The sequence below is a fragment of the Aulonocara stuartgranti genome (assembly GCF_965226115.1).
Source record: "Aulonocara stuartgranti genome assembly, chromosome: 4".
Taxonomy (NCBI): Eukaryota; Metazoa; Chordata; class Actinopteri; order Cichliformes; family Cichlidae; genus Aulonocara; species Aulonocara stuartgranti.
In genome coordinates this window covers 21926594-21940972 of record NC_138942.1, presented here as the reverse complement: position 1 = coordinate 21940972, position 14379 = coordinate 21926594, and the positions used below count along the sequence as shown (strand labels likewise).

General features: G+C 40.0%; 1 protein-coding gene and 1 long non-coding RNA gene across 2 annotated transcripts; both read right to left on the bottom strand.

The window, feature by feature from the left end:
• Positions 1–3180: 3180 nt before the first annotated feature.
• LOC309704462 lies at positions 3181–6807 on the bottom strand. Its single transcript, XR_014276265.1, has 4 exons — positions 6609–6807; positions 5872–5945; positions 3560–3611; positions 3181–3397 (listed from the first exon to the last, which is right to left on the bottom strand). It is a non-coding gene; the product is annotated as an uncharacterized lncRNA (long non-coding RNA).
• A 647-nt stretch (positions 6808–7454) lies between these two features.
• LOC309704461 (cytoglobin-1-like) lies at positions 7455–13091 on the bottom strand. Its single transcript, XM_082529619.1, has 4 exons — positions 12876–13091; positions 12640–12782; positions 9467–9698; positions 7455–8515 (listed from the first exon to the last, which is right to left on the bottom strand). The coding sequence occupies exons 2-4, from the start codon at positions 12780–12782 to the stop codon at positions 8351–8353; spliced, it is 540 nt and encodes a 179-aa protein (XP_082385745.1). The 5' UTR covers positions 12876–13091; the 3' UTR covers positions 7455–8350.
• Between the last annotated feature and the right edge of the window lie 1288 nt (positions 13092–14379).

Here is a 14379-nt window from a genome sequence, read left to right as displayed (position 1 = left end):
CCTTTTCTGTTCTCAGAAACAGCTTGCAAATTGACTAGAAGAGTACGTTTAACCTAAACTTGAAATTTTATAAAAGTCATTATAAAAAAAAATGAAAAAAAAGGGTAATCATCTTTAAAAGTTTACAAGTAGATTTTTAAAAGCCTTTTAAACTGAGTTTTTGTGCCTTTCTGATGGCAAAGGGAAGTTTGTCCCACAGTGTTGAAGCTATACATGCATATGTGCTCATACATAATACAAATTTTCATGTAGGGTGGAACAGAGGTGCAGTGGTTAGCGCTGGGTTCGAATTCAGTCCGCCTCTCTCCCTCCCATGAGCTCTGAAATGGATAAATAAAAGACAATGGCTGAATGTGAGCTTTATGTCTTAATGACATTTTCCAATATTGATCTAATGTTTAACATTTACTTGAACTGTAAAGTTTATTTTCTGTGATGATTTGTGTGGACTGTGTTTGAAGGTGCAGGAGGACTGTCGTCTTACAGTAAGCACATTCCTCAAAGCCATCATTCATCGTGTTACAGAGTTACATACAACTAGACCTGATTTTGTTTCCTATTCATTGTAGTATCAAAACAGTTTTAGCGCATGAGGTCTGTACATGCTCGATATTGTTTCATTTTTGCTGAATTGGTGAGTCAGACAGAAGCTGTTAACAGACAGGTTTCCTTCCTCTGCTGGCAAATGTGGACAGGCCTCATTTTGACTCTGCAGTTTTGTCGAGACTGTCGGACTAATGCACACAAGTGATAATCTATGGCAATTTGCCTTTGATAAAGTAAATATCAAATAACAAGTGTGCAAATAACAATTTATTTATTTTCCAAATTATCTGCTGTGCATATCATGTGATCGGTATACTTTACAGGAGTGCTTTGTTTACTGTAATGTCAGCTGACATTTTAAATGTTGATAGAAGGCAAAAAAAAAAGCACTTTGACCGAGTGGAAAATAAATACTTGTATGATATGAAAACCATTTTAATAAATCACCTAAGTATGAAACAGTTATTATTAGTGCATATGACAGAGAAGCCTCCCTGATGTTCAGTGGCACACAGCAGAGCATAAATGCCTTTTAATGCTATATTTAGTTGCTGGTGTTCCTCTGGGAGAACAGCATAAAGCTTTAATGTTTACATGCCACATACAGTGCAACATATGACGTAAACTCAATACTTCAGAAGAAATGAGGCCACTTGTGAAATGCTGAGATGCATCCTGCCAAAGGTCTAGCCCTCTGCGTGCAACAATTTAACACAAACCATATGGAAAAGAAGCAGAAAAAAAATGTATGTGTCATGCTATGATTTACCCATGAAAGTGTTACATTTGCAGTCTTCTCCTGGAGAAAACCCCCCACAAGAACTGATTGCAAATAAAGTAAAAAATCAGTTTAATTAAAATATGTGAAAGGATTAATTTCCTGAGAAAATCACAAGCAGCAGTCTAGGGGGTGAAAAATAATGCCAACGCAGAAGTGCTGAGCACAGCATTTCCTTGGTTGAGCCAATAGAGCCTGACTCCAAAAGTGAGTCGATCTGCAGATACACCATGTTAAAATGCTCAGTTTTACCACCGATATAAATATGTTTACAGCCTTTTGCAAAAACCATTTGGGCCACTGTAGCTAAGTTCTGTATTCATGACATGTGAATTTTGCTCTAATGTTCCCATTAAAATTCTGCTAAGGCTTGAAGTTATGCAAAACATGGGAGCATGGATGGTTGGTCTTGATCAGCATTCAGTTGCACTAAAATATAATGGAGTTTGTTGTTCAGTTTTTCTCGTTAAAACATTTTGTTTTAGGCCTAGTTTTCCAATAGCCAAAATTAGCATGTCAATGGACTTTGCTCACCAAGTTAGCTAGCCCTGAGTGGTGTTAGCTGTTTTCAGGCCTCCAAACAGGCGTCCATCTTTTATGTAATCTACGGTTAACCATAGTGTGAGATGAGACTATTTACAGTAAAAGATGTAAGTAGTCATACTGGTTAGTGAACTCCATATGAAGCCTAAAGTTTAGCAGCTCATGAAGGAGGGGTGGCAGTGACAATAAAACCGAGGACAGTGTACGCCCTTCAGCTAACAAAGTCAATTACAACTGGTAGCATTTTAATAATAATGTTAAAACAGTGAACTTCATGTTTTATTCAGCATGACTTTAAACTTCTAATTGAACCCATAAAGTTATCAGTAAAATGTTTACGTCGGTGGCCGAGTGAGAGAGCTGAGGACTTCTAACAGCTCTGTAACAATAGAGTAAAAACAGGACACCAACCTTCTTGTGAAAAAGGAAAAAAAAAAACTGGGGTTGCCTGGTAAGGACATTGAATTCTTTCACATTCAGCAATTGATTGCATGTAGTTCGAGCATGCAACACCTTCAACCTCTGAGTGACTACTTTTGATCAGGAGGCGATTGAACAGGTTGCCTGGTGAGAGGCGACCTGTCTCCAAGCAATCATGCTCCAAACCACACAGACTGTAATTACAAATTGGTAAAAGTTTGCAAATAATTGCCTTGCAATCAGTCTGTGCCAGTCTGTTCCAATGAGTACAACTCATCTGTCATGTGGGTGGTTATTAGCTGGTTGGACATAGCTGATTATGCTCAAATATAGTGAGCACCTATGCTATTTTGCAGTTAAATTGCCAGTCCTGGAGTAACTACCTCCCACTTTCTCGTGGAATTTGTAAATTTTCAGTTTCAAATTGAAGAAAATTTTGCTGAACTCTGAACGTTAATCGTTAAATTGAATTTCTGTGTATGTAATTCCACAGATTTATCACAGCTGATCACAAACAGATTGAACGTAACTGCTAACTTGACCCCATTCAGTGACAAACTGTTTTATTGCCGTCTTATTCCTGTTAGTTAGTTTAAAGTTGGCAGCTGACTGCAAGTGGTCACAGGAACATAACCAGAAGTCTTTTTGCAACCACTGTAGTCGCCCCCTGCTGGCCACTAGAAAGAATGCAGCTTTAAGGCAATGGATTCCAAGGCAATGGCCTTGGATTCACTTCTCTGGTCTAGAAGCTACTTGCACCATGTGTGAATGAAACATACATTTCGCGAGATTTAAAATGTAATATTGTTGGAGGGTATGAAAATGTTTTGTTCTATTGTTTTTCCTTATGGAAAATAATTTTATATGTCAAAGCAAAACATCAGACAATCAGAGAAGAACATTGTGGCATTTTATTGTGTGGAGGCACATTTTTGTTACTTTAAACCCTGGAAATCTGATCAAATTCACAAGCTAAAGATACATTTAGACTCTAAAGCAGACAGCAGTAGTAGCAATGTTGTAAATTCAGCCTTTGTCCAGTTTCATCTTCCAAGCTGAAACATACCCATGTTCACTCATTTGCTGTTTCCTCTTCAGTAAAACGAACATCTGTTGGACAGATAGGGGGGAGGCATGATCAAAACAAGCCTCATTGTTTTTGTAGCCCTCTATTTTATTTTATTTTTTTCACTCCCGGTGGGAGCCTTACTGTGAGCTGCCAAATGCAGATGAATTAGAATCAGATCACTGAGAGAATACAAAGAAGATTACATGAAGTCTGTCCTGTAGCATCAGTGGAACAAGTGTTGACATCAAGAGGCCACTGAAAAAAAGAAGCACAAAATAAATTAAGACTTGTTTTCTGGCTTATTCAACTTAAGATTTAACAAATGACATCTGCAGGGGAGGATGAGCAAGCAATTGGGAAAAAAATGTAAATATTAAATGCAAAGTCATGAATGATGTGGGAAAACAGCTGTCTCCAGAAGATGATTCATGAAGCTAACATGCTGTGGTTCATTATGGAGGTCAACTACTTTATTAAGTTCCTCTACACCGGCATTTAACAGTGCGGTTCCAGGAAGGTGATGTATTTATACTACCCCTCCAAAGAGATGATGGATTGCTGTTCTGCCCATGAATCATTTAGCGTAGTAACAGTGAGTCCTCAAAAGCCAAATGTGAGGCAGGCATCTCTGTTCTTCGTGCATCTTTCGAAGGTTTACAAAAGTTACGAAACCTCCTTCAGTTTCATCACTACAGCACAGCGTTTGCAGGTGTTCTAGAGATGACAGAGGATCTGGCAGATCTTTCAATCTATGTTTAAAATATCGCGTCTGGAATGTCAGAAATGTTGGAATGTTTTCTTTTTTTTCTTCTTTTTTATTGCAGAATTGATTTATCAGTGGGGTTTTTCCTTCCTCTATCATAACAGACTGAACAGCCCAAATCCAGCACACGTTAGACTAGATCGACTCAGGAATGTGTCAGAATGCACGTAAGTTATGACTTCTCTCATTATCTCCTGTGATAAAGCTAACCGAGGGTGCGTGCCTCAGTTCACTCCTGTTGGAAATGATCCTATAATGATTTTGAAACGCGTGACATCACTGCAAATTTTAAAGAGAGTTTATTTATAGGCAATAATTTACTGCAATCAAATGCTACACGGTGTATCTGACACACATAAGCAAACTAAATTAAAATAAACTAAAGTGGGAAGAGGTTTTCCACTCACAATTCCGGTTTGCAATGGCTAATGACATTCTAAGTAATGGCTGGAAGTTCAGAAAAAAACGCCAATGACATTTCAGACTTTGTCCATCTGCACTGGAGAGGAAAACAATTCCTCCACTTATGCAATTGGAACTGTAAACACTGCAAACACACAGTTTGGTGCTGAAATGCTGTTAGTTGCAAAGTCATGAATGGCATTGGCCAATAATGATTTAGAAGGAATAGTCATCCTGACTCAGCTAAATCCAATTGCCCTCATAAAAGCGCTCTCCTAAGGTGGCCTGTGACCTACATGAAACCTCCATCCTGCAGTGGGGCACAGGTTTACTATTTTATGTAGCGATCTTTCACATTCGCATTTAACACTGCGGTTCCAGGAAGGCAATGTATTTATAATAACCCTCTAAAGAGATGGTGCATTGTTTCTTCTGCTTCTGAATCATTTAGTGTTAGCAGTGTAGCAGTGAGTACTTAAAAGCCAAATGTGGGGCAGGCGTCTTGGCTCTTTATGCATCTGTGCCTCTCCAACATGCTCCACTGCTCCACTTTCTCCACTTGTCTGAAGCCCCTTTGTAAACCTCTCCTCTCTCTCTCTCTCTCTCTCTCTCTCACACACACACACACACACACACACACACACACACACACACACACACACACACACACACACACCATTTCCTCATAATTGTCAGCCTGTCTTTCCGTCACCCGTCGTGATTCTCAATTTTGGTGTGTTGGTCTTATGTTGTAATGTTTTTATTTAATGAATTGAGTTTTCTTTTCGATTTACAACAAAAATGTTTTGTACATATCATATGTTGAGTTCTGTAGTGTGATTTGGATTCTTAAAAACTGACTGTATAAACACTGTCAAATCCTAGAACAAAACATGTTGCGTAATCTTCATCACAAGCACATTCAAAAAAGATCAGGATTTTGAAAACTTCCTTGAAAATCCTGATCGTTTTTGAATGATTCCTCATTAAAAACAGTGTTTTAATGAGCACTGGAGGTTTGCTGCGATTTAACAACCTATAAACAGAGAACATTTTTCAAGGCTGCAATAACAACACCCAGTGGACGTTATCTCATGTCAGGCCAGTAGAAGGATGACATGCATGTTTGACAGTTTCAACAGCATTTAACAACCTGGGCTGTAAGTTGAATTACGGGAATTGTAAATCCTAAAACTTTGGAACCTGGCCAGCGCTAAGCACTAAAGAAGCCATCGGATCTTGTTGTCTGCCGCTTTTTAATCTGTCGCTCGCATGTTCTCGAATTTGAAGAAAAGGTGTTGCATTTTCTCAGTATGCTTCCCTTCAGGTCATTTGTTTGCGTTTTCTTACCCAGTCATTTCTCTGTTTCTGTTGCTCCGTTGCTCTTCATGTATGGCACGTCTTCCTCAAACTCCTCTCTCTGCCTGTGGGAGGTGATACATAACAAGAGCACAATGTACACTTTTATCATGATAAAATCTTGAGATCTGGATTATGGAAAATGTGCGCACAGTTTTTCCTGTTTCATTTATTTCTGTTTGCTTTTTTCAGTCTTAATAGTGAGCTAGATGCTGCCATGCTCCATGGTGCTGTAGCCGTTGGCGTTGTTTGCTATTGCAGTGTGAGTGGGTAAGCAGGGCCAGGGGCCTGAGATGATTGCACTTAAAGTCAATTAGTAGCCATAAACTCAAGAGCACTGATATTTTTTTCCTCCTCCATTCATGTCTCCATTAAAAAAAGCTGGAATACACTGTCGTTACATAGCCAGCCACTTAATCCACCACGCTGTTGCTCGAAGCAAGCCCTAAAATAATCACATGGCTGATTTCGAATCAATGAAAACCAGTCTCTCACGCTGTTCCCCTCATATGAAACAGATATGGCTTTTATGTGCTAAAAGTATAGTTTTTGTGTCAATTATTTAATGAGCTATTTAATGTGTTTCTCCAATGGCTCAAAGTAAATTTCCTCTTTATTCTTTCAGGCATTTGCTAAAGCAAATACTGACATGAGGGGGTTAAATGCAAAAATAAAACAAGATTTCTAGATGTGAAAATTCAAATGGGGGTTTATAAAGTTAGACTCACGGTTTGATTTTGTTGGAGAACCTCTGTCGTAGGATGAGAGCAATGGTGGTGAGGACCATCATAGTCGTACACATGGCTCTACCCCAAGGATCTCCTGCCTTGGGAACGCTGGTGGTTCAGAGCACTGAACCGTCTTCCGCCATTGAAAGGCTTGAATGGTAAAAGGCAGAGTTTGTGGTGTAACAATCTGACTATTCCTGCCTTGGCGCTCACACATGATTGGGGAGATTACCATGGAGGATTAGCTAGGATCAAGGAGGGGGGGTTAGATCTCGCTGGCAGGACTACGAGGTAAACAGAGCATGCTGTGAGTTGCTGTTCTAAAAACAGCCCACCCTTACCACCATGTCATTAGCACAGCATGCTAAATCCATCTCATCAGTATATTGTCTTTTTTTCAGTTGAGGATAGGCAGAATTATGTAACGGGGGCAACAGGGTAGCTTCGCAACATGAGCCTAAAGATCAACATACCAATCAGCTTACATTGTTTTATAAGTGGATTATCTAGTTCAATATTATTGTGCTCAAACATAACTTGGGAAACATCGAATGTTTAGAACATATCATGGGACTGCTTCTAAATATACCAAAACCAGACCCTCTAATGACTTCTCCGCAGGCCAAGTCCAGTGTTCCTACAATATATTATGAAAAGAGAGCACATAGTGGGATAAATGAGGGTATAAATACGGACTGTCGGCAGCTAAGCCACTTATACTTAGCACTGCTGACTCAAGCACAGAATAAGGGAGCAGTGGGGCAAGGAATAGAAAAGAAAGGTGTAATTTTGTCGGTATGCCCACGAGTGTGTAGTGACAGGAGGGTCACATTGGAGCAGCAGATAAACAGAGGCTTTTCTTTTTATTTGAAAATTGAATCAATTACAGATACAAACGTGAGCCATGATGAAAAATGTACAATCGCCACATTTAAATGTAAAAATGTAAAAACGTCTCGTATACTTAAGAGCTAATAAAGTGGCTACAAGTGGATACAGACTGATAAGATTAAACATCTGAAAGACATCATACTGTTTAGAAAGAATGCTGTTTACATTTCTGTTTCGAGATATACACATTCAGCAGAAGGCACATCCAAGTCAAATGTGACCTCTAGTCCACTGGTGGGTCTATGTTTGCATTTTCTTCCTCTTTGCTCTCTCTCCTTTTAATGGTTTAGCTTTTTACAAGAGTACAAATGTAAGAAGGTGAGCTGATTTTTTTTATTCTTCCCTCTCTCCCTCTCTTTCTTTCTGTCTCTCCCTCTCTTATACACACTAGAAACCCACTTTACTAACCACACGTAAGAGTGGACGTCCCATGATGATCTTAGATTACATCAAGCTGTATCTCACATTAGAGTCAACTGATTAATGTCCTATGAAGCCTGGAAATCAGAAGGTTTCCCCGCATGCCTGCCTATGTGGAAAAGAAATAGAAAATTAAAAAAAACCCAAACAAAAAACGAGTAAATGTTTGTTTTATATGTGTAATTCTCAAGGCTTATATTTTATACCATCAATTTACATATGAAAGTGGCCATTTCACATTTTTCTCATGCAACATAAAAAAAAATTCAAACTACGACACCAGAAAAACAGAAAATGGACACAATCATGAGTAAATCATAGTATTACGATATGTATGTATATAAAACTAACTTTTACTATTAGAGAGCGTGTATATTTCTAAGAAAATTTTACTACTTCTTTTCCATATGGGTAGTCCAAGTTTAAAACGTTCAACCAGTCGAGGTTGAGAGCTTTTCCCAGCCCAGTTCCTTGTAGATGGCAGAGATACTGCAGTAAACCGTGGCCAAGAGGTTTGTCCATGCTGCGCCCACCTCAGGTGTGATGACCTCTGGAAATTCTTCTCCCAGGACTTCTAGGATTACACCGCTCAGAATCTGAGTAAGACACAAACAAATGTGCTCAGGACATTGATGGAGCGCTTTGACTTGTTTTTCCCTGAAAATGTTGACCCCCAGTCTCGGGTTTTTGTACAGTTGAAGCAACGAAAGCATAATATGTACAATATACAGACTGCAAGGGATTGAGTTGTGCTTGTTATCTTTGGTCTGATGTATGGAACTGTTCATCAAATTTGCAAATACACTAGCTGTCTCTTATCTTCTTATTTAGTGTCAGTTTTTTCATATAACTCTATGTTTCAATACTGAATCAAAGGAATCTCAGATGGGAAGGGTTGCTAGCAGTCTCTGGCGCTCTCAGCTAATTAATCTGGTTTCCTGGTCCAAACAGCTGCGTGGTGCATCATATTAAACGGTGTGCAGCTGGTTTCTGTTCACGAGCTCACAACAATTGACTGTGCATTATGTATCTGCTTAAAACTACATGCTAGAGAAAAAACATAAAAGAATCAAAGGAGAGGGAGCAAAACCAAGTCACAAAATTATGGCAGGAAAGAGGAGTTTAATGACGAACATAATATAAAGTGGTTTACACTGTAAGGTAAAAACCCAATGATACAGAGACAACCCCAACAATCAACCAATCCCTTCTGAGCAAGAACTTGGCAACAGTGGGAAGGAAAAATTCCCTTTTAACAGGAAGAAATCTCTACCAGAACCAGACTCAGGGAGGGGCGGCCATCATGACTGGTTGGGGGTGATGACATGCGTCGTATGCTTGACATTTATCACATTTGTCTCACATTGTATCATTTCCTGTGAATGCAAAATGATTTACTGATCATTTTATGCTAACCTATTAAACTGACTGACTGTAAATACGTGACTCTACAGAAGCACATGGTGCAGAATGAAAGACAGTTTTTTTTTCTACTAATGTCTTGGAGCGTGCTTTCTGCACAGCTGTTCACGCACTGTTTTCTTTACCTTGAAGTACACAGGCTCCACCTTGTGTTGGAGTGCATGGGCCTTGGCCACTAGCTTCAGCACCGACGCCACCTTATCTGAGTTGTCAAGGTTTTCCACCAGTGTATTGATTGCATTCATAACTCTCCGAGCATGCTTCCTGAGCTGGGCGCTCTTCTCCAGCTCCTCCGCGTCCTCAATGTGCTTGAACTGGTTGAAAAACTGCTTGGAGGAGGGGAAGTTGACAAAGAATCTGCAAAGGAGGAGTGCTAAATGAAAAATACGATATATATACATACGTGTAACTGCTGTACTATTCTCATCTTCCTTCTGCCTGCAGCCTCATCCTATAAACCCACGTTCCCTTGTCAAGTTGGCAAGATAACACGAGTAAACACTAGCGCATGTATAAGGGTGCTGCATACTTTTAGTGTAAAATAACTGCATTAAACTGATACTGTGCAGTGTGGTTTCCATATATTTGCAAAGGATTTACAACCTAAAGGGAAGAGTCCAGCTGCAGAGCTGTGATCATGGCAAAGAGCTGAATAAATAGATACTTTACACAGTGATTTCACAAGTTCTGTTGTACTAAACAACAGCTGTGGTTAGGTTTATGAAATAAAAATGAGGAATACTGACTAAATGACTAAATATGAAATAGTTATCATCATAAATGAAGTTATAGCTTCCTTTGCTTTCCAAACCAATTAATATGTCACACTGGAGAAGGAAAGTAAATCTTGTAGCATCAGATAAAGAATCCCAAAGCGTGCACTAACTCTGATATTCTGGGAGCTTCTCTGTTTCATAACTGTTTTTGCTTTGATAAATGAATGGATGGAGACTTCTTATTGTATTTGCAGTTTAAGGCCCTTTGCCATTCAACTTATAAGGTAGTATACATATGCGTATCCCTATTTCGTACCTGAAAACCCAGTGTGATGAATAACTCTATTGTTTTTAAAGAAAAACAGTTCCAGTCCTGTTATCAATGTCAATATTTGTTATTTTACCCATTCCTTGGGATGGAATGACAAAATTAATATCAGGAACATGAAACCTGTCTCCTCATACACATTGTTTTCAAGCCACCCACCCTCGCCGCTCCTCGTTTGGGAACCTGTTGGCTGATGTTTCTAGTTCTGCTCTGGTTCCTGTCAGGACTTAAAAAAACATGATCCTGCATACTTTCCAAAAAAAAGTAACATGCTTATTACAGATGAGGGTGTGGGTATTCCATGCTTACTAAGGTTGCTATGATCACACCTGATACTTCCTTTTCTTTCTGAGTGACACTGAAATTATAATTCCAGCAAAGACAGATACGAAGTTATACTTATGTTGGAATACTCAGTTTCTCATCTCAGTTTAAGCTCCGGGTCGAGAATTTAATATCGCTGCGTTCTTTCTGAAGACAGCAAATAGTCCTTTTAAAGATGTTTTCTTTGACACTCAGAAGTATCAGAGTGAATTAACAATGAGGAACCTAAAAACTTACCCCCTCCCACAGTCTGGGAAGAGGGCCAAAGCATCTGGTTTTTGGCTATCGGATCAAGATATCCCATCTCCTCCCTGTCTGTAGAGCAACTAACAGAAAAAGGAAGTGCGGATTTACACTGTCAGATCTGCAACATATGGCTCGATATTTAAGTTTTACTCGTGAACTTAAACGTCTGAGGGAAGGAGGTTGGGAGGCGGTGCATTCATTTTTCAATCCTGGGTGTATGGGCTTCTGCAAGTGCCGGAGCAAAATAATGAACCGTGCTGTTTAATCTTTCTGTCTTTGTAATTGCATGTGACCTGTGGTTGCATATAAATAGCCTCATTAGTTTTTCATATGGTCATTGGTTCTTAATCCTTCCTTATCTTATTTCGAGACTAAATGAAGAGCTGAAGTGATAGAAAGTTTTTCATTTCAGAGACAGAGCGCTGAGATTTGCTACTTTAGATCCTATCTGACGACCATAAAGCCGACGAGTTTGAAGGATTTGCAGCGTTAGGCTTGAAGTTGGACACGGTGGCAGGATCTTTTCTCGCTGGCTGAAGGAGACTTTTGCCAGGACACGGATATCAATCGGACTTTATTAATCAAATTCCCGAAGGTCGCAGGAAATTAGTGATGGAATATAAGCAAGACAATATGAAAGGACATATTTTAAATACTTTTTTATACTATTTTCTGTTTCTGTAGGAAAGCGCAGCAGCTAAATTCCATCTTTTCAACAATCTGTGAAAACTACATTACTAATGGTGATTGTATAAATACAGTATTACACTCCCTCTCAACTTTCACCTCCTGCAGTCAGAACGGATTATAAAGGCATGCTCTGTCGTGCATCGAATCTCGTCACACAAGAATTCCATTCAAAGCCGTCACACTTCTGCGAAATCCCTGCACATGGATGATTTTTGCAACATTTGCTTTGCTTAACTTTCAATGTGAAAAAATGAAAGTGTGGTAAGTGCAGGAATCAACCAGCAAATCAATAAAATATGATGTAGTAAATATATGAAAGACTGAATACCTGCTGTGTATGCATCCACTGTAATAGAGAAAAGAGGAGGATTTTAAATGTCTTACAGCTGGTGATGGAGTCATGCTGCCATAGGTTGCCAAGCCCTCTATACAGGCATTCAATCAGAACCTCTTCTGAGAGGGAGTGTGCCCCTTTCATGGGCACAGATGGGGTTTAAATGTTTGACCTCTGCCCTAACAACTTAACAAACAGGATTAAGAGAGCGTCACATCTAAAGAGATGACTGTAAAACCTGTAAAAGTCAGCAAGCTCATTGAAGTTGAGCGTATCCTGGATTTTGAGGAAGCAAGTTTTTAAAAAAAAAAAAGTCTCTGCACAGGGGAACAAACAAGCATCAGCTGTTTTTTTATTGGCTCCTGCTGGTGCGCTGACGGTAAAAGGGGGTAAAAGGCAAACCTTAACTTACGTGTGGTGAACTATATAATAAAGATGGAAAGAACTTTCATACCAAAGTCTCAAAATAGGTGATATTACACTGTTTGTGCTATATTTACTCAGCATGTGAGTAAATAGATGCATAGCCATAAAAAAGGATGTTAAAATAGTTCAAATATAACATTCCTGTTAATTATAGATAACATTTTTCACAGTACTCTTTTTATTATTTTGGTGTGAATTAGATATTTCCTCAAACATACATAGAAAAGGAAATACCTGACTAGTATGGCCACCCCGACATCATCACAGTTCTGGTAGACTTTTCCCCAGGAGGCCTGGATCATCACCCTCTCCTTGTCAGTCAGCGGGCTTGGCCGCTCCAGGTGGTCCACCTCTCCGTCTCCCTGCGTCCTCTCCATCTGGAAACACAGTGTGTAGTGAGCTGAGCACATGCAGAAGGCAGGGCTGATGAGAGCACCCCTCCCCCTCAGGCAAATAAACACAATTTGTACCTTTTTGTTGTTGTTGTTGTTGTTGATGTCTTTTCCTCTTGTTTGTGTCTCCTATGTGGTGGCAGAAGGGAAAAGCAGTTTCCTGTTTTCCACCCCTTGTCCCTGTGAGAATCTCTGCTCCCGACCTCTGAATCTCTGCTGAGCGAGAGTGTGAGTGAAGAACGGGCTAGGAAAAAAAAAATCACACAAGAAACACACGCAGCAGCGAATGAGGAGGAGCCTCTGTACTCTCTCTTTATACACTCTCCCTTCCCTGCCTCCCTCCTTCTCTTCCCCTTCTCTCCCTCTGCCCGCCTCACCTTTGTAGGTGGTGTTTAATGAAAATACGATGAGATCAGAAACAAATCCCAAGCAAGGGAGCCGGATATGTCATGCACATAATGTGTGAGCGCAGATACAGTGTAATGTCAGCATGGTAAAATAAGATAAAGGTGCACTCTTAACTTGTTTTACCTCTAGAGTCGCTCATGCAGACTTTCCAGGAGAATAACCTGGAATGATATTGAATTTCTCACAAGCTCCCTTTATGTAAATGAAAAAATAAATGCATAGATAAAAATCATAATATTAATATTAATAATAATAAGGTGTTTTGTGCTTTAACTTTTTCATTTTCTTCCTTCAAAAGCAAACATGTGTAGCTTTGCTGTGGTTGGTGTTATCAGTATAAGGATATATCGCTTCCATGTGTTAAAAAAAAGCTTGAGTAAGTTGTTATTGCTGTTTTATAATGAATTGGCCAACCAGGACCCAGGTAGCCTGGAATCTGGGAGGTAAATATGGGAGGAGAGCAAACACAAGACCAGACACTGTGACTTAGGTAATATCAACTGTCTTACAAGGGGAGGTACAATGTACAACTCTGCGTTAAACATTGACAGAGTTGATAGTATGCCATTCAAGTTGGTGAAAAAAAAAGTAGACTTAAGGTAGATGTATCATAACCAACCATTCAAATAGCTTTCCCTTACCCCGTCTGCAGAAGCAGTGCCAATTAAACAGGGGAAATGAACAGGGGGATAGTGTAACACGGGAGACGGGGAATTATTGCTCCTAAGGTGTGCAGTGAGAAACATTACAATGAGATCTGGGTTTCGTGATCAAAAGCAGAGCACACAGGACACAACTTGACACGCAGTGAGCTGGGCAGGCAACAGAATGGAACTGAAGGCAATCAGAGCAAGTGGCCTGAGCTGGGCAGGTAGACAACAAGGTGATGGGTAAGTGCTTCAAGCAGAATGGTTTGTCAGAGAGACTGCAGAGTGATGCTTCCGGCGATGAGATGATGAGCCACAGGTGTGCATGCTGATTGGAGCCGGGGGGGGGGGGGTATGAAGAGGAGCTATAGAGCCCAGGCCGTGACACATGCACCATCAGTTCATGTGTGAAGCTCATTATAATGCAGGCATGTGACCTTCAAGCTGGCTCGTCAAGATAATGACTATGCGCACGATCCTAACCGTGTAGGCTACTCGTCAACCTCGTGTAAGCGTACAGTCAGGGC